This window comes from Pogoniulus pusillus, chromosome 15 (genome assembly GCF_015220805.1).
Source record: "Pogoniulus pusillus isolate bPogPus1 chromosome 15, bPogPus1.pri, whole genome shotgun sequence".
Classification (NCBI taxonomy): Eukaryota; Metazoa; Chordata; class Aves; order Piciformes; family Lybiidae; genus Pogoniulus; species Pogoniulus pusillus.
In genome coordinates, this window is record NC_087278.1 from 21471211 (window position 1) to 21495142 (window position 23932).

Consider the following 23932-nt stretch of genomic DNA (forward strand, 5'->3'; position numbering starts at 1 on the left):
CTGAGGAGAGGGACTTGGGGGTGCTGCTGGACGAGAAGCTCAACAGGAGCCAGCAGTGTGCACTTGCAGCCCAGAAAGCCAACCAGAGCCTGGGCTGCAGCAGCAGAAGTGTGGCCAGCAGGGCCAGGGAGGTGATTCTCCCTCTCTGCTATGCCGAGACCTCACCTGGAGTACTGCATCCAGTTCTGGAGCCTCTATTACAAGAGGGATGTGGAGATGCTGGAGTGTGTCCAGAGAAGGGCCAGGAGGATGCTGAGAGGGCTGCAGCAGCTCTGCTGTGAGCACAGACTGAAAGAGTTGGGGCTGTGCAGGCTGGAGAAGAGGAGGCTCCCAGGTGGCCTTCCTATATCTGAAGGGAGCCTACAAAAGAGCTGGGGAAGGACTTTTTAGGCTGTCAGAGAGTGACAGGACTGGGGGAAATGGAGCAAAGCTGGAGATGGGTAGGTTCAGACTGGCCATGAGGAGGAAGTTGTTGAGCATGAGAGTGGTGAGAGGATGGAATGGGTTGCCCAAGGAGGTGGTTGAGGCCCCATCCCTGGAGGTGTTTAAGACCAGCCTGGATGAGGCTGTGGGCAGCCTGATCTAGGGTAGGGTGTCCCTGCCCATGGCAGGGAGCTTGGAAGTAGCTGATCCTTGTGGTCCCTTCCAACCCTGACTGCTCCTGTGATTCTAACCAGTGAAGGTCTCCTGGCTCTGCTGCTGCTCCAGCCCAGGTTTTGCCGTGCAGTACCTAATGCAAACCAGGTGATAATTCCTTCTGTAGCTGCAGCAGAAACGTTTCATTTCCTAAACAAGCCCTGCTGTGTTCCTGCAGGCTGCTAAGCCGCGGCTGCTGTGCGCCGCTCCGGCAGCCCTTGCCCCAGCAGCTGGGCTGGGTTGGTTGGAGCCTTTGGGTGGAAGGTGCTGTTTAATTAGCAGCGGCGTTGCCTTCCTGGAGCTTGCTACATGAAAGCAAAATACCCGCAGCCTGTAATTAATCTTCAGCTAATGTGCCACTGTTTACACTCCTCCTCCCAAAGCAGACAGATGTAAGAAGAGACCCAGCCTTCATCTGGGATCCTCTGAGGTTACTCTGAGCTATCTTTGGAGAAGTGCAGCCAGCCTATCTACCCGCCCTGCCAGGCTCTCAGCAATGACTACCTTTAACTTCTCTGAGGAATGAGTGGGAGGCTTTGTTTCCTAGCAGGGAGCAGGATTAATGCTTTTTCGTTTGCATTACCACAGCCGAGGCTGGCTGGGCTGCAGCACTCCTCCAGCAGTCATGAATGTGAAGTGTGAAAGGCTTCCACCTACTAAGCCCTGCTTCTTCCGGTGCTGCTCTGGGTGAGGAGGAGGCTACTGGTGGTGGGGATGTGCAGCATCTCTTTGGTGAGGGGATGAGTGGTTCTCTGGGACTCTACTCTTGGAATCATAGAGTCAACCAGGTTGGAAAAGTCCTCTAAGTTCATCCAGTCCAACCTAGCACCCAGCCCTGTCCAATCAACCAGACCATGGCACTAAGAGCCTCATCCAGGCTTTTCTTCAACACCTCCAGGGACAGTGACTCCACCACCTCCCTGGGCAGCCCATTCCAATGCCAATCACTCTCTCTGACAACAACTTCCTCCTAACATCCAGCCTAGACCTCCCCTGGCACAACTGTATCCCCTTGTTCTGTTGCTGCTTGTCTGGCAGAAGAGCCCAACCCCACCTGGCTGCAGCCTCCCTTCAGGTAGTTGTAGAGAGCAACGAGGTCTGCCCTGAGCCTCCTCTGCTGCAGGCTGCACACCCCCAGCTCCCTCAGCCTCTCCTCACAGGGCTGTGCTCCAGGCCCCTCACCAGCTTTGTTGCCCTTCTCTGGACACCTTCCAGCACCTCATCATCTCTCTCAAACTGAGGAGCCCAGAACTGGACACAGCACTCAAGGTGTGGCCTGAGCAGTTTCCAATCACTTTGCTTTATTTAGCAGGGGTAAAAAAAAGGTGATGAAAATGCTTAGAGGTGTGGAGAGGCCGAAGAGATTCCACATCCTTAGTTAGAATGAAGAGGAATAAAAAGCAAGGTGACAGAAGTGTATAAACTTAGAAGCAGAGAGAAGTAAACCAGGCATTCCTCTGTATACTTTTGCCTCATGCAAGGTTTTCAGTGGAACTGAAATGAAACATCTGACATAGGTGAAACTTAATTTTTTTTCTTACAGCACATAAATAATTGAGACCAAGGGCACAGCAGAATGCAGAAAGGATTAGACATTTATGTGGATAAAAATCTTGTGCACAGTTTATGAAATTTTAGTCTGGCTGTTTAAAAAGGTATCAGGCTGCCTGCTCCTGGACCAGCTGCAGCTGGTGAAATGCTCTGCTTGGCCCTGTGAAACTCATAATGCTTTCCTTTGAAACATCTTACATCAGATACTCAGAAGGCCTGAGCCTTCTGTTCCCCAGCATCTCTGCACTGCATGATGACTGCAAACCTGTTAGGAGCAGCAATGACCACAGCTTTCTAATCACCTGGAGGCTTAGGTGTAGGATGCGAGGAGGATGTTGTCCTCCCAGAGGATAGGTCATAGAATCAGAATCCATCAGTCAGAGTTGGAAGGGACCACATGAATCAGCCAGTTCCAACCCCCCTGCCATGGGCAGGGCCACCTTACCCTAGATCAGCCTGGCCACAGCCTCATCCAGCCTGGCCTTAAACACCTCCAGCCATGGGGCCTCAACCACCTCCCTGGGCAACCCATTCCAGCCTCTCACCACTCTCATGCTGAACAATGCCTCCTCATGGCCAGTCTGAATCTCCCCACCTCCAGCTTTGCTCCATTCCCCCAAGTCCTGTCACTCCTTCATAGCCTAAGAAGTCCCTCCCCAGCTTTTTTTTAGCCCTCCTTCATATCCTGGAAGGCCAAAAGAAAGTCACCTGGGAGCCTCCTCTTCTGCAGACTCAGCCCCAACTCTTTCAGTTTGTCCTCATAGATGCATGATGACAATCAGTCCTGTTATCAAACCACCAATCCAGCTTTCTCCACTACCTCTCTGTTAGTCACCTACCCCAGTGTTGTGGTGGATAGGTGACCTCTGCAGGCCTGAGCTGCAGTAAGAGATGTTCTGACACCAAAGCCTGCATGGCTCCCATCCTCTCGGGCAACAGTGCATTAGAGGTGTGGCATCAGCATCTGTTTTTTCCCAACGCAAACTGAAGCGAGTTGTAAGCAGCTAAGTCACCTGGGGGATGCTTTAATCCATTTTCACTTTCTTTTTCTCTTCTGGTATGTCTTTGAGCTCTGCTTGTTTTCGGTGTACACTGATTTACCCTGCTGCAGGTGCCCTGGTGCAGAGTAGTCCCCGCACGGTGCGCTGGGCACGTTGTACGCTGGGGCATCTCAAGGATACCCAGGACAGGCTCCCTGCTTGCACACCTCAGCGTTTTGCTGGGTTAGCAGAGGTAGCCTGCTCTCGTTGCTGGCCTGGAGGGAAGGAAAATTTGTGATATCCAGCAGAGGGTGCTCATAAACAGACATCCCACCCGAGAGGGTACCGCTGGTACCTCCGCGCCTCGATTTCTGGTGACCACAGCCGTGTTAGCAGGCAGAGCAGATGAGGAGAAGCAAGTCTGGAGGGTGAACAGTTGATGCTGAAGATCCTCCTCTTATGAAATAGCACTGTGGGGTGAGGGAGTGCTATTTTGGACTAATTCTTGCCTGGCCTCATGGATGTGGATTTTGGACTAATTCTTGCCTGGCCTCATGGATATGGAGGGGGCATGTGAGGCATCCTCCTCAAGCACAGTCTCCTACACAGTTTCATCCAGAGGAAATCCAGTTTGCAAGCTCGAAGGTTGCTCCAGCCTGCAAACTATCAGGTGGATAGTGTGGTGGATGGGAGATTTGCTTCAGAAGTAAATCCCTCTTTGACCTACAATATTGGCATGGTCATGGCTGGTCTCGGTGTTGGTAAGGGTGAGGTCTGCTGTCAGGTCCCTGTCAACGGTGCCCAGCTGACTCTTTAGGTGAGTGCACATACTCCAGCCACTCTCCATTCAAGCTGCTTTCCCTCCTCCAGGTTTTGAACCAAGTTTATGCCTAAACTCAACTCAGAATCTCCAATTGCATCTCGATCAAAGCTGTGGAGAGCTTTGAGACTGAGCACAAGGTACAATGCAGAGCTGTAACTTAGTCCCAGCTGTGCTCAGAAGAGTCACAAACCTTTAGGTGAACCTTGGCTGAGTTTGTGCCACATCCCAGAACCAGGTGTATTTTTTCATGTGTGGGGGACTGTGTGTTGTAAATGTCACATGGCTCTGAAGTGGAGTCCCCAGAGCAAACGCAGCATGTGATCAGAGAGCTGGCATTAGGCAAGAAAAGGGGAGATTTTTCTTCAGGTAATTGTAGGCAGCTGAGTAGCCTGTGGGGAAAAGAAGTCCTGCTAATGCTCAGCACCTTCAGAGCACTTGCTGTAGAGAAGGCATCACTGAGCTAGAGAGGGAGAAATACTTCTCTGGTCTGTAATCCAGAGTGCACTTGAATTAAAGAAAGTTCATTGGTCATGATTATATTAAATGCAGAAGAGTTCACTGGTGTCTTTACTGATCTCTCTTGTTTCCCCAAGAGTCGTTTCTACTGAAATAGAATCATAGAATCAACCAGGTTGGAAGAGACCTCCAAGATCATCCAGTCCAACCTAGCACCCAGCCCTATCCAACCGGACCATGGCACTAAGTGCCTCATCCAGGCTTTTCTTCAACACCTCCAGGGATGGTGACTCCAACACCTCCCTGGGCAGCCCATTCCAATGCCAATCACTCTCTCTGCCAATAACTTCCTCCTAACATCCAGCCTAGATCTCCCCTGCCACAACTTGAGACTGTGTCCCCTTCTTCTGTTGCTGCTTGCCGGGGAGAAGAGACCAACCCCACTTGGCCACAGCCTCCCTGCAGGTAGTTGTAGACAGCAGTGAGGTCTGCCCTGAGCCTCCTCTTCTGCAGGCTGCACACCCCCAGCTCCCTCAGCCTCTCCTCACAGGGCTGTGCTCCAGGCCCCTCACCAGCTTTGTTGCCCTTCTCTGGACACCTTCCAGCACCTCATCATCTCTCTCAAACTGAGGAGCCCAGAACTGGACACAGTACTCAGGGTGTGGCCAGGTCAGTGTTGAGTGCAAGGGAGGAGTAACCTCTCTTGTCCTGCTGGCCACACTGCTCCTGATCCAGACCAGGAGGCCATTGTCTCTCTCAGGCACCTGGGCACACTGGCCAAGAAAGCCAATGGCCTCCTGGCCTGGATCAGTAACAGGAGAGAGGCTGCCATCCTTGCACCATGGTATGATCTCTGGACTAAGCGAGCAGAGCTACCCTAGATGCTGGGCATTTGCCTCTGCAGAGATACTTTGTTCTGCAGGGTGAGGGTTGCTGCGGGGGTAGCCTCCTCGCTGCATTGAGTGCTTTGTAGGCTGTTTCCTGGAGCGCAGATCCGCGTCGCTCTCGGAGCCTGACCCCTGCCTTAGTCTGTGTGCCTCCCTTTAAGCCTTGGGTTTAAACCGCTACAGTTATTTCGGGGCACTTATGGGCAAAGCAGTTTTTCTGTTCCTTCTCTGCTGAGTTGGATACCTCCAGTATGTTGCTGCCAGTTCCCAGCTGTGGGCTGGCTTTGTACTGACACAACACATTCTGGGGTAAGTGACAGATCTCTCTGAAGTGCAGCTGGCACTGCATGCTTCCCACGTAGCTGTCGGCAAGTGCGTGACATGGTGCTGCTGGGAGCCAGGAGGTGCAGGAGTGGCACACCGAGTGCCTGCCCGTGTGATGTGCTCCAGGGAGCAACACCTGGCTTATTAGACGTGCAGATGTTCCCAGGATGTTAGGGGTTGGAAGGGACCCAAGGAGATTATCCAGTCCAACCCCCCTGCCAGAGCAGGGCAATCCTATCTAACACAGATCACAGAGGAACACATCCAGACAGGCCTTGAAAGGCTGCAGAGAAGAAGACTCCACAATCTCTCTGGGCAGCCTGTGCCAGTGCTCTGTGACCCTTACAGTAAAGAAGTTCCCCCTTGTGTTGAGGCAGAACCTCCTGTGCTGCAACTTACACCCATTGCTCCTTGTCCTGTTCCAGGGAGCAGTGAGCAGAGCCTGTCCCTGCCTCTCCTGGCAGCCCTCAGATACTTATAAACATTTATCACATCCCCTCTCAGTCTTCTCTTCTGCAGACTAAGCAGCCCCAGGTCCCTCAGCCTCTCCTCATAAGCCATGCCCTCCAGTCCCCTAACCCTCCTTGTAGCTCTCCGCTGGACCCTCTCCAGCAGATCCCTGTCCCTCTTCAACTGGGGAGCCCAAAACTGAACACAGTATTCAAGATGAGGTCTCACCAGGGCAGAGTAGAGGAGGAGGAGAACCTCCTCTGATCTTCTGGACACACTCTTCCTAATACACCCCAGGATCCCATTGGCCTTCTTGGCCCCAAGGGCACATTGCTGTGCCATGGATGTTCTCCACCAGGACCTCCAGGTCCCTCTCCACAGGGCTGCTGTACTGGTGCAGTTTATTATTCCTCCCCAGATGCAGGACTCTGCACTTGTCCTTGTTGAACTTCATGTTGTGTAGGTGATCCCTTGGGCACTTGTAGATTTCCCTGCTGTTTCTGCTGTGATGATCTGTCCTGGCTCTGGGTCGTCTGCTGGGACATCAGCAACCCTGAAACATCCCTCCCAGCTTTCATGAGGGTAAGAACTTGTCCTTCCCTGTTTCCATACAGCAGCTTCTTTAAATGTGTGTGAAACTGTGCAGCTGAATATATGGACAGTTGTATCAGCACCGAGTCCCTTCTGACACAACTTGTCTGCAGTTCCTACATTCAGGCTGTGTTTTGGAACTCTCTGTCTACAAGGCTCCATTCCTCAGGGAAATGGTATGGAGGGGGCAGAAGCTAACATGTGCTCCTCAAGCACTGTTGGGAGGCTCTGACAAGTTGTGTGTGCTGTGCCTTGGGCTCAGGAATATCCATGACTACATCTGAGACTTCTCTGATCAGGATTGTTTAGCCTGGAGAAGAGGAGGCTCGGGGGTGACCTTATTGCTGTCTACAACTACCTGAGGGGTGGTTGTGGCCAGGATGGGGTTGCTCTCTTCTCTCAGGTGGCCAGCACCAGAACAAGAGGACACAGCCTCAGGCTGTGCCAGGGGAAATTTAGGCTGGAGGTGAGGAGAAAGTTCTTCACTGAGAGAGTCATTGGACACTGGAATGGGCTGCCCGGGGAGGTGGTGGAGTCGCCGTCCCTGGAGCTGTTCAAGGCAGGATTGGACGTGGCACTTGGTGCCATGGTCTGGCCTTGAGCTCTGTGGTAAAGGGTTGGACTTGATGACCTATGAGGTCTCTTCCAACCTTGGTGTTACTGTGATACTGTGTAATTTACAAGAGCCCATGTAGTTCAAAGGTCAGTAATGATCATGCTAGGACAGTTTTCTTGCAGTGTTCAGGTAGGACAAGGGTGGTTTCAGTTATGGAAGCCTGTCAGGCTACTCTGCTGTGCTAGAAAAAGAAGATTACAGAGTCACAGAACACAGCTGGTTGGAAGAGACCTCCAAGCTCATCCAGTCCAACCTAGCACCCAGCCCTATCCAATCAAATATACTATGGCACTAAGTGCCTCATCCAGTCTTGTCTTGAACACCTCCAGAGATGGCAACTCCACCACCTCTCTGGGCAGCCCATTACCAATGCCAATCACTCTCTCTGCCAACAACTTCCTCCTAACATCCAGCCTAGACCTCCCCTGGCACAACTTGAGACTGTGTCCCCTTCTTCTGTTGCTGTTTGCCTGGCAGAAGAGACCAACCCCACCTGGCTACAACCTTCCTTCAGGTAGTTGTAGACAGCAATGAGGTCTGCCCTGAGCCTCCTCTGCTGCAGGCTGCACACCCCCAGCTCCCTCAGCCTCTCCTCTCAGGGCTGTGCTCCAGGCCCCTCACCAGCTTGGTTTAGTTGATTGGATAGGGCTGGGTGATAGGTTGGACTGGATCATCTTGGAGGTCTCTTCCAACCTCACAGCAGCCACATGTGAAACGTTGGTTATCTTCAATCTCACTGAACTGAGCACACCTCTCCAGTCTCCATTTGCCTCCGAAGGCAGGAGGCAAAATGCAATCCCTGTTAGACAGCTGTTGGATCAATGAGTCTAAGAGAATACCTGCATGGAGGGCAAAGAAGCAGGATTGGCAGGCATCTATAAAAGGAAGTGGGGGTATTAGGACAGAGGGCAAGCACTGAGGTACCTTCCTGCCTTAGGAAGCTCTACCAGTTTTCAAGTGGCAAGATGTAGCTTTGTGATATCTTTAAGATGTGTGCAATAATGATGTCATAAACCAGAAACTCTTTATAATGTCCCAGTGAGCAAATCACATTATTGGGATTCTGGAGTTAAGTCTTGCAGGCCAAAGATATTTGGGAGGAGCATAATAGTTTGCAGACATGTTTATTGTACAGCTGGAAGTCCACCTAATGATCCAGCATGGCAACTGGGCTCTTCACAAGGCAAACTTTACGTAGAGGTGGAGGTAAAATGTAGTGAATGAGGATGTGACTTCAAGGAGCCAAGCACAAGGGTTAAGGAAGAGGAGTTGTGGTCCAGGCTAGAAGTGGTTGCCCTGAAGAGAAAAGTCCTTGACTTTATTGTATTACCTGTTATGGAGAGCATTAAAAGCACAGCTTAATCTGGAGATAAAAATAGAGTGTTTAAGGGTGAATAGAGGGGAAGAAATATTAGAGGTAAACTTGAAGTAGTTGGATAAGGAGCCTGCAGGCTATGCCTTTAGGAAGAGTTCTAGGAATGGGTAAGATAAACCCTTGCCAGGAATGATCCAAGTATCCTTGCTTCTGCCTCTGTGCAGGATTTGGGTAGTGATCTCTGGAAGGCCCTGGTGTTTCAGTGGTACTGCAAGTAGGGTTTCTCAATGTTGTCTGTCTACAGCAGTGTCTGCGAACAGAAAGGCTCAGGGCTTCAGCCACAAAGCTCACTCAGCTGATCAGGAACAGTAGACTAAGGGTAAGATCCACATCCAGTTGGCAGCTGTCACTAGTGGTGTTTCCCAAGGATCAGTGCTGGGCCCAGTCCTGTTCAATATCTTTATTGATGATCTGGATGATGGGATCGAGTCCAGCATCAGTAAGTCTGCAGATGACACCAAGCTAGGAGCAGCTGTGGATCTGTTGGAGGTTAGGAGAGCCCTGCAGAGGGACCTTGCCTGGCTGGCTGGGTGGGCAGAGGCCAATGGGATGAGATTGAACAAGGCCAAGTGCAGGGTTCTACTCTTTGGCCACAACAACCCCAAGCAGCACTACAGGCTGGGGAACAGAGTGGCTGAGAGCAGCCAGGAAGAAAGGGACCTGGGGGTGCTGGGAGAGAGTAGCTGAAGATGAGGCAGCAGTGTGCCCAGGTGGCCAAGAGAGCCAATGGCATCCTGGCTGGCTCAGGAACAGTGTGGCCAGCAGGACAAGAGAGGTTATTCTGCCCCTGGACTCAACACTGGTCAGGCCACAGCTTGAGTGCTGTGTCCAGTTCTGGGCCCCTCAGTTCAAGAGAGATGTTGAGGTGCTGGAAGGTGTCCAGAGAAGGGCAACGAAGCTGGGGAGGGGCCTGGAGCACAGCCCTGTGAGGAGAGGCTGAGGGAGCTGGGGGTGTGCAGGGAGCTGGGGGTGTGCAGCCTGCAGAAGAGGAGGCTTTTTTTTTTTTTTGTAATGATTTTTATTGTAACAACCCTGAGGTGCTGAGCGTTGTGCTTCTGTGCCTGCTCGCAAGTGCTTGAGTGATCATGATCCAGAAAGAAAGCACCGTGGCCCCTCAGCCTCCCCAGGCATTTCCAGGGAGCACCCAGCGCAGCATGGATGCAGCAAGATGGAACAGCCAGTGGCAGCTGCCACTTTCCTTTTGAAATGTCTTACACAACAGCCAAATGCTTTGAAGGCTCAGGAATGAAAACCTGCTTCTCTGCTTTATCCAGCAGTTAGTTACTGCAACACACAGAGAGGCTGCAGAAGGAGAGGCTGACCCCTAGAGCAAACAAACACTCGTGGTCTGTAGCCATTGCTCCCTTCATGGGCTCTTGTTTCTTGCACTGAGTCTGCAAGAGTCACCCATGCTGCAGTGCAGCTTATTTGGGAAGGCTGAAGATTGGCCTTACCTGAGGGCTGATGGATAGTGTCTTCTCCAGGAGGGGTGGGTTTGCAGTGCCATAAAGGGGGAGAGGAATTAAAACAGGTCTCCTCCTTCCCTAGGCTACTGTTGAAGAGCAGGGCATGCCACTGCCTCCTGCGGGTATGGCTCGCTTGCTTGTGCACAAGTGAGAGCATGGCAGTTTGGCAGCAGGGAGAAGGACCTCATTTTGGGTCACACAGGAGTGTAGGCAGTTCCCAGTAGCTTTGAGCAAAGTGCCAGTTTCCTCGGACAGGAGAGCCAGCAGCATTTCTCCCCTGGCTGGCCTGTGGTGTGTGTGCTGACAGTAAGTGGCTCCGTGCCTGGCAAGAAGTTGTTTTGGAGACTCAGTAGTGTCTGACTCTTCTCAGAGGCTGCAAAAGCACAGAGGATCCTAACCCTGGGATCCACCCTTGGAGCAAGGCTCTTAAAAGCTGAGTGTTGCAGCACCCATGCCTGTGGTGCCAAGTCTGTTTTGGAGCTTGCTGCAAGTAACTTCTGCAAGACTTTTCTGCATAATGGCTTTGCAGAGCCAAAGCCCAGCCTGTCTGGTGGACCACACTCCCTGCCTTTGGCTTTTCAGTTCAGTGAGGCTCATAGGACTGGAATCAGTTGCTTTTACTCAGGTTTTTTTCTATTGAAATTCCCCATTGTGATGGTTTGGGTGTTCCCTGCCCCCCCACACTTTAGAAATACCCAGACTAGTCTCAGTCGGCTCTGGGAATATAAATGAAGCTATTTATTTACAGCTAGCACAATATACAAGCAGATATTTACAGTATATAGTTATATACAGAAATATACAAGGTAAAAACAATACAGAAACACAACTCCCCTCCCAGAAACCTGAGTCCTCAGGAGGGGCTCTCAACCACCCCTGCACCTCCCCCCTGCCCCTCTCAACCTTACCCCAGTCCTAAGGAAGAATGGAGGTTCAGCCAGGGGGTTAAGAAGCAAAGGTGAGTGGAAGGTGTGTTAGAGAGATGTTGCTCAGTCAGCAGCCCAGCCAGAGTGAGTGAAAAAAGGCGAGAGTGTTATCTAGTGTTGTTCATTTCTCCTTCAGCAAGACTCTGAGGGGAGCAGACATCACCACTGTTTTCCTTTCACAGCCTAGGATCTAGTTCTTCTCACCAAAACATTCTACCCTGCGTCAAACTAGCACACCCATCTAGCCTTGCTTCTGTGGAAAAGGCTCATAGAGGAGATTTAGGCTGGAGGTGAGGAGAAAGTTTTTCACTGAGAGAGTCATTGGACACTGGAATGGGCTGCCCGGGGAGGTGGTGGAGTCGCCGTCCCTGGAGCTGTTCAAGGCAGGATTGGACGTGGCACTTGGTGCCATGGTCTAGCCTTGAGCTCTGTGGTAAAGGGTTGGACTTGATGATCTGTGAGGTCTCTTCCAACCCTGATGATACTGTGATACTGTGGCTCTCTGTTTGTGCGTGGTGCTGGAGTGGGGTGCAGGCAGCCTGGAGGCTGGGGTCTGTCCCGTAGCACAGAGGAGGCATGCCGCCCCGCCAAGCCCTGCATCCAGCTGCGGTGGTTTAGGTTTCTGGCTGAGTCCGTCTGAAAGCGGCACAGAGCGAAACACAAAGAGAGGGAGGGTCGTAAGTACCCCCCATTCTCTGCTGATAATCCCTTAAAAAATAATTGCAGGCCTAAACCTCTGGCCTCCAGCAAATTTTCCACTCGATTAGAGGCTTTTGTGAAGCTGGGGAAAGGGACACGCAGACTTGCACATTGTGCCGCTGCCCAAAACTTCCAGCTGGGATTTTTTCCATCAAAAGGGGATTTTAGTAAAACCATTATAAGGGGCTTAGTCACAAAAAAGCAGTTGAGCTGAGACAGGGGTAGATTAGCTTTAACATGCTTGTTTTTGGCACTGGGGACGGAGTGGAAGTTACACCCAGCCACTCACATGCAGCCTCCCTCTGTCTCACTGACTCCCCAGCAGGTGTGTGTGGGAGATGATGTCTCCCCAGTGTCTCCCAGATGTAACCCCCAGCCCAGGCACACTGCATGCAAAGCCGGTGAAGGTGAGGGGTAGGGAGTGAGCAACCTAGGCACAAATCCTCTTGCCATGTGGTCTGAGTCTGGAAATCACAAGTCAGCGTCGCACGGCTGGGTTTTGGTGTGGTCTGGAGGAGCTTTTGCTAATGGGCAGGTGCCTCTCGGGAAGGAAAACCATGAGGGGCAATTGCATTTGCAGCCTTAGGGACGCTGTTCTGCTTGTGTCTTTGATCTGCCTGGGTGGTCCCCAAGCATCCCTGCAGGGACAGTCCTGGTGAGGATGTAGATAGAGCAGATGGGAGAGCTGCAATCTGAGCCGTACCTGTTGTGACGGGACCTCGGCCTTCAGGGCTGTCAAGGCACCACTTTTCGTTGGGTCCACATCTGTGTGATGAGGCTTGCTGTTGTCTGAAATAAAAGCTGAAGGGTCCGAGCAGATAGGGGTGGTTCACTGGAGAGCTTCCTGCTGCTGGGAGCCCTTCCACAGCTCACACTTGAACACCAGTGCTTCTGGGGCTCTGGGTGGCAGAGCTTGGTGAGGGAAGAGTAGGAAGATGTCTTTTCCCCTTAGTGTTTCTCCATCCTGACCTTCCCTCTCCAAGGCTTAAGCTGGAAAACTCATTTCAGTTTTTGTTGCTCCAAGTGGCAGAAGCTAGCAGGGCTGGAGACAGGAGAGGTGGATGCCAGGTGCAGTTTGGCAACTCATGGATTTGCAACATAACCTTAGTCAAGTTGATTCTAAGCTTTCTTTCCCCTTTGATAGTGTTTAGCTTTCTGGGGTCTGTGCATGCAATGAGTCATGCAGGAGCTAATTAATAATTCTAGTAAATTACCAAGCATAGCTGCTTCTGAAAAAGATAACATTACTGTATCTGCCTCTGCATCAGCAGTGTGAAAAGTGGATAGAAAGAACCTATTCAGGTTTGGGTGGTAATGGGGAGGTGGTGGAGTCGTCATCCCTGGGGCAGTTCAAGGCAAGGTTGGATGTGGCACTTGGTGCCATGGTCTAGCCTTGGGCACTGTGGTAAAGGGTTGGACTAGATGATCTGTGAGGTCTCTTCCAACCTTGGTGATACTGTGATACTGTGATACAGCTCCAGCTACCTTCATCATTACTGAGGCATCCACAGGGTAATGGTACCAACAACACAGCAAAGCTCTGCACAACAAAACTGAACTGAAGGAATGCAAGCGTTGGCTTAAATTCCATCCAGCTCTGTAGTGATTCTCACACTTGCACATTTAGGAGGGGAAAAAAATGAAGACAAAAAAGCAGAGTGCTTTCCTTAGCCTTCTGATGTAGATGTGAGAAGATGCAGGCTAAGTCTAGGGTGGGTGTTTTTAAGCAGGAGGCCTGTTCAGGCTGGGGGGCACAGGTTCTGCGCAGCGCTGGGGTGTGTTGGCCGCTGCTCCAGCTGTGCCGCCTGTGGCTTCCCGGTGTGCCTTATGGAGGTGCCGGTAGTGGTGATGATGAGCAGCAGTGGAGTGCATCATCTCTTTGTAGCTTCCGATTTGGCCGTCCTCCACCGCTTCGGGTCGGCTCAGCCGTGGCCCCGGCTGCCGAGCGGGCCCGTCCGGTCCCTCGCTTGGTGACCCCCGGGTGACACACGCACGCCGCTGCGCTGCGGACACTGCACAGGACGGCAGCGGCGGGAGGGAGCCTTGGCCCCAGCTGAGGCTGCGGCGGGCGGGGGCTGCCCCAGAGCGGCGGCACTCGGCGGGCAATGCTGCCGCCTGGCGGAGAGGAGCCGCGCCTGCGGCCGCAGCAGCCCAGGGAACGCGGTGGCCGGCGGAGGGGCGCGGGGCCGTTGGGGTCCCCGGAGGTGTGCGAGATGCAGAGAGAACTGTCGGAGCTGCCGGTGGCTGTGCCGCTCCGGAGACGGATGCAGAGTGGGACTGGGGATGCGTCTAACGAGTACGGATGAGGATGCTTCACCCAGCCCCTGCCGCCGCACAAACCACGCCGCCGTCGTAGGCATTGTTAACAGTTCTGCCTCAGCGTGTTGTCCTATCAGGTTTTACTTGGGTTCTGGCAGACAAGCGACCCAAGGGATCTTGTCGTCCTCATCACCCCATGCCAACCCGCAGAGGGACTGATAGTGCACAGGGCCAAAGATTTGCAGGAGCCAGGAGGCAGGACTTGTGTTCCAGGCAGCTCCCCAAGGTTTCCAGCAGAGGAAACCAGCGCTCCTGTGGCATCGGCAGCCAGCATGTGTCAGGAGGAGTTTATAGTACTGGAGGATGCGTGCGGGTCATGATGAAGCTGAGGTGCTGGGCATGCAGCCGTGGCTGCCACAGTGGGAGATAATGGCAGGGTTCTGTTGCTGCTGTATGTTTGGTGTTTTAACTCGCAGAACAAGGAGAGAGGCTACTGGGCACAGAGCCACAACTGGCATGTCCCTGCGGTGCTGTCTGTACACCTCTGGTGCTGACCTGCTGCACGCTTTAAGTTTCCCAGGAGTTGTAAAACTCCAACACTTTGGGGGAGGAAAAAGGGGAGGACAAGGAGGGATAGGATGAACCTCAGAAATTGCTGCTGCTTCAAATCGCTAAACTGTGCCCAGAGACACAAGGCCCAGAGGAAAGAAAATAACTAGGAAGAGTTGCCCGTTTCCAGATCTGATTTAGTTTCTGTGGCAGAAGAGGAGTTTGGTTTATGTCTCAGTAACCCTCTCCTGGAGGAATACTTGCTCAGGGCATGCATCCAGGCCCTGGTATTAAACTTTTGTGACTCTTTCCAGAACGCATTCCAGGTCTTAGGAAATCTTCAGGAAGATCCCATTTCCGTTGCTCTTTCTGCTGTAAGGACAGATCAGATTCAGCTCTTTCGAAGTCTCCACAGTGCTGTTTCAGGTTGGGCTGCCATTGAGCTAATGCATTTTGGTAGATTTAATTAAAGAAGGGGGAGAAGCACCGGTGTCCCTGCCAAGTGTGGCTGGAGTCTATGTTCTGGCACAGAAGCCAAGCAAACCCTCTCCAGCTCTTTCTTTCGTGCAGCCTGGGGCTGGGGAATTGAGCAGGACAGCCTTGCAGCTCAGCCAGCAGCTCTGGCATGGGGCCTCACTGATGTCCTGAGGGGTCCTCATATCCAGTCCACACCACCTAGCTGGATTTATCAATTATCTTTTTCCTTCACAGAAAGCACTATTAAAGAACTTCTGGCTAAGAGTGAGGTTGAAGGTAGAGGAAAGAGAAAGAAAACAAAAAAGGGTCCACTTTGCAAGAAGCATTCTGTGTAGGTATGTAGTGAGGCTGCCAGATCTGAGGGACCTACCCTTGAGCTATTGATGTTAGCCTGTGCTAACTTCCAGCTTCACTTCCAAAAACTTAGGGTGTCTTGGCCACCCAGCTTTCATTTTAACTCTTCCTTGACCTCCAAAGGGCAGGTTCAGTGGTAAGCTCTATACTATCTAGCACAGAGATCACCTCTTGTCCTAGCATAGGCCCCAGGCAGTTTGCATGACAGCTGCCCCATGACCCTTTAATTTATTATCAAGGAAACAAAGGACTCCAGAATCACCACGACAAACTGATTCAGTTGAACCCACAGCATGGGGTGGGAAGGTATAAAATGTATAAATCTGTCATGCATGGACCTCCCATATGCTAGTCCAAGGGCAGTAGGACCCAGGTGGGCCCTCCTTTTCCTCCCCATCTCCCAGGGAGAGGAGCCAGCCACCAGCTCCAGCCGTGGGAGCAGCTGCTGCTGCAGACCGAGAGCCCCCATGCACACACAGGACAAGCTGCAGCTTGTGAGCTGGCATCCCCCACTGCTGCCTCCCAGTCCCCATCCGCCTCCTCCCCTGCCCAGTCCTTTCATCCCCCACTTTGAATCGTTGCTGCTCTGCTCTGCTTTCTGCCACCATCTCTTGGGCATAGGCCTTCTGCTCCCCACAGCCACTGGCCCATAAAGGGAGGCCCTGATTCATGCTCTGTCCTCCATGCCTCGGTTTGCATGGCTGTAGGCTGGGACCCTGCTGCCCTAGTCAGCACAGCTGGGTGGGCTGGGAGCACTTCTGCTAGGCACAGTGTTGAAGGCTGGCACCAAAACCACCACTGGGGCACTGGGAGCTCACTAACACAGAGTGGAGACTTCCAGCTCACTTCCAGATAGTGTTGAGGGATTTTTTGGTATGGTTTTCTCCTGCAGTTGCCATCTGAATCACATTCAAAAATTCAAGGGTGGCTGGAGAGTGAAAATTAAGTTTCCTTGTTAACCCGAGGAGTCATGTGGTAATTGGTGTATGGTTGCTGGCAGTGGATTGTTTGTTTGAAGAAAGCTTTCCCTTTACTAGTAAACACATACATCCCCCCAGCCCTGGCCTCGCTGGACAGGGAGGCCTGTGTCTCTGCCCAAAGAGGTGCTGCCATGCTGAGGCATGAGAGGAAGGCCTGAGGAGCTCTTGTCCCATCTAGAGGAACAACCCACGGTGCCTAAATGCTGGACTTCAGAAAGGCTTTGGTTTTGGCAGCTTCCTTTGGCTTGGGCTCCCCTTAAAGAGCATTGCAGGCCATGTGGGCAATGCTCTTGGCTTGGTTGTATTTTTTAAGTGGGGAGAGGAAGCACAGGTGTGCAGGGGGGGATTAGAGAGGGGAAAAAAATCCTGTCTTAGTTCTGGTTGCAGAAGTTACGAAAACATGTTATGTTTAGACATAGGTGTCCCACCGCTGTCTGCGTGATCGTGGGGCTTAACAAGGAGATGCCATTTGCACTCAAATCCAGCAGAAGCAAACCTGCCTTTTGAGAGCTGTGTCATTCCCTATCCCTGCTGGAACTGCTGCCTACACCAGGAACATTTACATGTTCAGCAGTAATGGGAACCTGATCTGGAAGTCCAGTTGTTTATAACATTCGTACATACATTCCCTCTTTCACTCAAGAAGTTACTGTAAACCTTTTTTCCCCCCCTTAATGCAGGAAGGACAGACCCCACACCTCCCTGCAAGGAAAGGAAGATGGATATAGTGTCAGGCTCAATTAGATCCAATTGTGATGGCTTTTCCTAAAGCGAACAATGCAGCTTTTGTGGTGGACTCCCAGCAGAAAGCTCGGAAGTCTTGGAAAGAAAGGAGGAAAAAACAATTCGTGGCCCCAAGTCCAAACCTTGAGCTAGTCCAGGTCCTTCGAGTGTAGGTAGTATTTTGAGAAGGCCAGAGTTGGGCACTGAAATGTGGCACTGACTTCAAAAGGGTGAAATGGTTAGAGCTGGCAACAAAGAAGTATGCCTGGTCTAGCCTCAGCCAGGAATACCTGTGGAGGTAGAGGTTAAGCAGCTGGGGCAGAGTGCCCTCGGCTGTGGAGGGGACCTCCTTTAGCAGGGCATCTGAGCCACCTGGAGCAGCACCGCGGTGAGGGCTGCTGGAGCTGGGTAGCTCGAGGGAACAAAGTGGCCAGCTCAGCGCTGGAAGTGCTTAAAATGCAAATGTACAGGAACTTCAGACCATCCCCCTCCCTCCTCCTCCGAGCGGAGGAAAGCAGCTTAAATACAGCCAGGCCTGGAGAGGAATGTTAAAAAGAGGGGAAGAATCACCCTCCTCCTTTCCACAGGGACCCGGGCCCGGCCAGATTGAGTATGCATGACTGAGCAAGCAAGCAAGGACAGCTCCTCTTTTAACTTTCCAGAACAATGGCTTCGGCTTCTTCCACCATTTCGCATTCCCCCTCCCTCAAGGCAGAAGGGGGCAGCCGGGCGAGCGAGCCCCGCCGCTGGGCTCGGGGAGCCGGGAGCCGGCGCTGCCCTGCAGACGCCGCCCGAGCGCCGCCCCGACAATAAAACCCCACATCGTGGAAGGCTAAAAGGGGATCCCAGTGGGCTAAAAGTCATAGGTTGTGAAGAGAGATTACAGTACAGGACAAAGGACACTTTAGATTATTCAAACTTTGTGTGATTTTTTTTTTTTTTAAACACGTTCCCACTTTAATTCCTCTTCAATCTTTGCCTGGCCAGTAGAAACTAACCAAAGTATTTTGGATTCCCCAGGTCCTCATAAGCTGTTTGGAGCAGGTTTTGGTGGTAGTTGTTGCTGGGAAATGTTTTTGTTTGATGGGTCTTTCACCCAGGGTGAGCCTTGATTTAAGTCACAAAACCACTCTGACGTCTACCTGGAGGTTAAAAAGCTGAAGAAACACAGCCTTTCTGTCCCCCCCCTTCCCAGATGCCATTCTCTACCACTGAATACTTGGATTTAGTTGCACTTCAGCACTTTGCGTTTGTATGACCTCAAACTGAGCTGATACTTCACACTAATGGGCAGCCGAACTTGCTTTCTCCCCAGAGATAGCACAAGCACCCTCCTAGGCTAAGCTGGTCCTACCAAACCCCTTCCTTACAAACTCTTCACAATGATGTTGCTCAACATCCTGCACAGGAGGCACTGTTCTATCTTCCTTCCTTCCTTCTCATCTCTCACTCACTGGCACAAGAGCAAGCAGCCCCAAATTCCACGGGGATGCTCAGAGGGCTGGAGCACCTCAGCTATGAGGACAGACTGAAAGAGTTAGGGCTGTTCAGTCTGCGGAAGAGTCACCCAGGTGACCTTACTGTGGCCTTCCGGGATCTGAAGGGGGCCTACAATAAAGCTGAGGAGGGACTTTTCAGGCTATCAGGGAGCGACAAGACTAGGGGGAATGGAGCAAAACTGGAGGTGGGGAGATTCAGAGTGGAGGTGAGGAGGAAGTTGTTGAACATGAGAGTGGTGAGAGCCTCGAATGGGTTGCCCAGGGAGGTGTTTAAGGCCAGGCTGGATGAGACTGTGTGCAGCCTGCTCTAGGGTAGGGTGTCCCTGCCCATGGCAGGGGGGTTGGAACTAGCTGATCCTTATGGTCCCTTCCAACCCTGACTGATTCTATGACTCCAAATGCCCAACCTACTTACCAAACCCACAGCCAGGCAGAGACATGTCTCTAAAAAGCACAGACAACACACATAAGGCTTATTTTTTTTTTTCAAAAACATACTTCATATTTCCTCTTTTATTATATAAATATGTTTAACCTTTTACTGTAAGAATATAAAATGTTTTAAGAGGATCTTTGTTATTTTTTTTTTTTATACAAATTCACAAACAGTACAATTAATCCATAGGGGGTTCTCTGGGTTTGCGTTAACTCCGTGGTCTGGCCTTGTTAGGGTGGAGGATTTGAGATTTTGAACAGATGAGCAAAAAAAAAAAGCCAAGTTTTTTTTTCTTTTTCTTAAAAAAAAACCCACATGAACAGAAACAAACAAAAAAAAATTTCTTTTTAAAAAATAATCATTAAAAAAAAAATCTAAAGACCCAGCTCCATTTTATTGACAGAACAGAGATAAGACAGATGAACTTCAGTCTCCTCCCCTTCACATTGCAGCCTCAGGGCCTGCAGGCCAGCTTTGCTCCTCTCCACCTACAAACAGGAAGCCTGGCATAGTGACCTTTTGTAGGTGATTTGGGAAGGGAGGGGAAAGCATTTGCATATATTTATATATTTAATTTAAAGGAGGGGGGGGGGGGAAATCAAAATCAAACCAAAAACTTGCATTTGACACATTTCTGTTAACAGTAGCCCAATCCTCAGCACAGATTCTCACGTTACATGTTTGTGCTAGAAGAGTAAAAAATGCAGAAGCACAGTTTGGGTCCCCAGTCCCCAGTGAAGAGGGAGGGAGAGGCACAGCCAGAACGCGAAAGTGGGACACAGTAGGGTAAGCTTAAAAACAAAATTTGGGTGAGGGGGAGAAAGGAGGGAAGGAAGAAATCAAGGGGAAGGGAGAAGAGGGATTAAGAAGAAACCCCAAAAAAACAAACCAACAAACCCATGGGGCATTATTCCAGTCTAGGCACAAAAACGTTTTGATTCTCAAAATCTCTTTCCTGTAAGAATTCCAGGGCTTTTGAGGAGGAAAAAAACAAACAAACAACAACTAACCAACAAAAAAAAAAAAAAGCCAAAAAAAAGGAAAAAAAAAAGGAAAAAAGGTAACAAATTAAAACGAGGTAGCCAGACATCATATATATATTTATATATATAGAATATATTCAGCAGAAAAAAAAATGTACTTAAAAATTCACAAGAACAGCAACTTCAAATGTCTTTTAAAATCATGTAAGAAAATGAATACTGTAAAGAGAATGAGTGAGGAAAACTGGGATCAGTCACAGGACGTAAGCAAGGGATAGATGGGAGAGTAAGAGGCTGTTTTTGTAGCAGTAATTTCCTTTTATGCATTTCAAAATAAAAACAGGTCACAGTATCTCAAACGAAGCAGAAATTAAGCTGGAGATTCTTCCTCGAGTCCCCTGGGTAGAAGGGAGCTAGCCACCCCTCCTACCCCTGCTCACCCCCCAACTCAATGAGGAATGGATATGTAGCTGGATATGTCTATCCCTGTTGCCAAGAAAAGGGAGGGGGTGGGGAAAGAAAGGGAAGACGAGTCTTGGTGTCCCCCAGTGCAAGGAAAGGCTTAAGAGACTGGGGTCCACGTCCAGTCCCCACAGAGACAGGAGGAAATGGTATCTTCATCTCCAGTAGAGAGATGGTGAGAATGGAGTGCCTAGGCTTTTCCATTAACAATAGTGCAGGATGACACAAACATACTGATAAAAGGAGAGGCTGTAGCTATCCCTAGTCTCAGTGCAGTGGAGAACTGGAATAGTGGGAGGCTGTATCCACCCACATGGAACTAGAGAGTGAAGAGTTAAAAAAATAAAAATCAATGTACCTAGGGAGCAGTATTTTTGTCACAATTCCCAGCTGACAGGGGAGGGGCAAGCGCAGAGGTGGAATGGTTATTTTACAAAACGCTGTCTGTGCCCAGCACAGGGTGACTGGGTGGCCAGGGATGTAAGTGTAGCTAGGAAGCCTTTTCTGCTGTTGTTAATTGTTTGTTCCCACCTCCATTCCCACTCTCCTTTACATAAACCAAAAATAATCGATTCTGAATACATGGCAGAACAAGGGCCTGTCGTTATCCATCCTTAGTGCACAAGGGGATGGAATGAGGGAGTGGGAATAGAGAGGGGTGTTCTCTAGCCCCAGTGCATAAGAGTGTGGGCTTCTACCTTCTCTGCAGGGAAGAATGCTGTAGGGGAAGGGGGAGCTCCATCTCCCCAGCATGGAGCTATGACCTGGAAAAGGGATAGGTGCTTTCTCTCTCTCCTCCTGCCCCCCCCTTCCTCTCCCTCCTCCAGAGCAAGGGTAGGTAGGTAGCACAGAAGGGTTTCTCTCTGTTACTCCCTCCAGTGCAAGGGTGCGTGGGTAGCATGGCTCTGTGCGTGCCCCTCTCTCTCTCCTCCATTGCAGCAGTCAGTCAGTGAGTCCCTCCAGAGGAGATGGAGGTCTCAGGGTGCCCCCCTCCTCTCACCTGACCTTCTCGCTCTCAGTCATTTCCCAAAGTCCCAGGTTGAGCACCTTGAGGCAGGGCAGCTGGGTGATGCGCTCCAAGCCCCGCTTTGTAATGCGGGTGCAGCCGTAGAGATCGATGCCGGTGAGCTGACTGAGGTGCTCAGCAATGAGCTCCAGGCCCTTGTCAGTGATGCGGACGCACTGGCCGATGTTGAGGGTGCGGAGCCCGTGCATCTGTCGCACCATGCGGTTGATGCCCTCGTCGCTGATGTGGCAGGAGCAGAGGGAGAGGGAGCGCAGCCCGTCCAGGCCCTGTGCGATATAGGCTAGGCTCTGGTCTCCCACCTTGTCACAGAAGGAGACGTCGAGGCCGGAGAGCCGCAGGCTGCCCATGGCCAGATGCATGATACCAGTGTCGCTGATGTTGTCGCAGGAGCGCAGGTTGAGGCTGCGCAGGCTGCTCATGTGCGACAGGTGCAGCAGCCCCGCATCCGAGATGCCCCCACAGAAGCTGAGGTTGAGCTGGCGGAGGCGGCCCAGCCCGCGGGCTAGGTGCTTGAGCGAGAGGTCACTGAGCTTCTGGCAGTCCTGCAGCGTGAGCTGCTCCAGGCCTAGGCAGCCCTCGGCCGCGCTGCGTGTCATGCCTGCCAGGTGCCCGATGCCCACGTCGGAGAGGTGCCGGCAGGAGCGCAGGTTGAGGCTCTTGAGGCGCTGCAGGCCCCAGGCGATGAGGAGGAGGCCGGTGTTGGTGATGTTGCTGCAGCCCCCCAACTCGAGCACCTCCAGACCCTTGAGGTACTGAGCGATGCGGCCCAGGCTGCTGTCCGTGATTTGCTTGCAGAGGCTCAGGTTGAGAGAGCGAAGGGAGCTGATCTCCGCCACGAAGGCGTGGCCCAGCCCGTTGTCGGTGAGGTTGTAGCAGCCGCTGAGGTTGAGGCTCTCGATGTCCGCCATGCCCTGGATCACGTAGCTCAGGCTGCGCCGCAGCGACAGGATCTGTACCCGCCGAATGCCCCGCGCCGCCAGGCTGGGAAAGAGCGAGGGGTTGGCGCGGCGCAGGTGCAGCTTGGCCTCCACGCCGCGCCAGACCGACCGGTGGTAGGCGGCGTCCCGCCAGGCCGTGCACACCTGCGCCGCCCGGCCCTTGTCCCGCACCTCCAGGTACCCGAAGATCATGGCCAGCAGCTCGGGGAACAGGCACGAGATGTGCGTTTCCATCGCACGCCCGCGCCCGGCCGCCCCCGCCGGCGCCGCGCTCCTCCTCGCCGCCGGGCCCGGCCCGCTTCCGCTCGGGGCCCGCCCGCCTTCCGTTCCGCGCCGTGCCGCGCTCCTGCTCACCGCCGCTGCCGCCCTCACATCGCCAGCCCGGGCGGCGCGGCCCGGCCCGCGGGAGACGCTGCTGCGCGACCGCCGGCCCGGCCCCGCGTCCTGCCGCCGCCGCCGCCTCTACCGCCGCGCCGGGCGGGCCGCGCCGCTGCTGCCGCCGCTCTGCTGCGGCCGCGCCGCCCCGTTCCGCATCGTGCCGCCTCCCGGCGGGCGGGCGGGTGCGCCCCGGTGGCGGTGGCGGCCCCCGCGCTCCGTCTCTGGTGCCGGCCGCCGAGCCCCGCCGCCTCCCTTTGTCTCCGCGCTGCCGCTGCTCACAGCCCGCGGCCCCGGGCCGCCCGCATCCCGCGGCGGCGGCGAGAAGGCAGCGAGGGCAGAGGGCTGCGCCGGCCCGGCCCGGCCCGCCGCCGGTACCGACTCCGCCGCTTCGGGCCCGGCCGCCGCCAGCCGCCTGTTCCGCGCCGCTCGCTGCTGGGCCCCGGCGCCGCGCTCCGGCCGGGCGGGAGGGGGAGGAGGCGCGGCGAGGCGGACGGAGGGAGGGAGGAGGCGGCGCTGGGCCGGGCCTGGCGGCGGCGGCGCCGCTCTCATTCCCCCCGCCCTTCTCCCGTCCCGTCTCCCTCCCCCCGTGCCGCTTGCGCAATGGTACGATCCGGAACACTCCGAGCCGTCGCCCTGGAAACAGCGCGGCCCATTCGCTGCTCCCCGCCGTTAACCGTTGCTGCGCCGCCGGCGGCGTCGGGGCGTGCGGGCCTTGTCGCCCTGCCCGTCGGGGACGGCCGAGGCACCCCCATGTTCGCCCTGTCAGTGTGGAGACGTCGTGGCTGGGTGTTGCGTTGTCCCCTTTGGGTGACCTCGGCGAGCAGCGTCCAGCCCCGCTGCAGCTCGGCCCCATCACAGCAGGCCTCTGTGCTCACCCCCGAGCCCTTCACGTCTACCACCGGCCCACCTCAGCGTCGGGGTGTACCGAAGGCCGCGCTGGGCCAGCTGGTGACCAAACCCGTGAGCGCTCCGGCGAGCACCGGGCCCGCGAGGTGGAGCAGGGGCTCAGGTTGCTGCGCAAGGTGGCGAGGGGAAAGCGAGACACTGCCTGACCTGTGCCTGTCGGAGCGCAGGCTGCTGCCATCCC

At 53.2% G+C, this 23932-nt stretch overlaps 2 protein-coding genes across 2 annotated transcripts in view; one reads left to right on the forward strand and one right to left on the reverse strand.

Annotated features, from left to right (window-relative positions):
* The window catches only part of WNT5B (Wnt family member 5B), a 98881-nt gene that overhangs the window by 20180 nt on the left and 54769 nt on the right, over positions 1-23932 (forward strand). The gene's annotated exons all lie outside the window — the stretch shown is intronic.
* FBXL14 (F-box and leucine rich repeat protein 14) lies at positions 19402-22858 on the reverse strand. The gene has a single exon (XM_064155702.1). The coding sequence runs from the start codon at positions 22699-22701 to the stop codon at positions 21499-21501; it is 1203 nt and encodes a 400-aa protein (XP_064011772.1). The 5' UTR covers positions 22702-22858; the 3' UTR covers positions 19402-21498.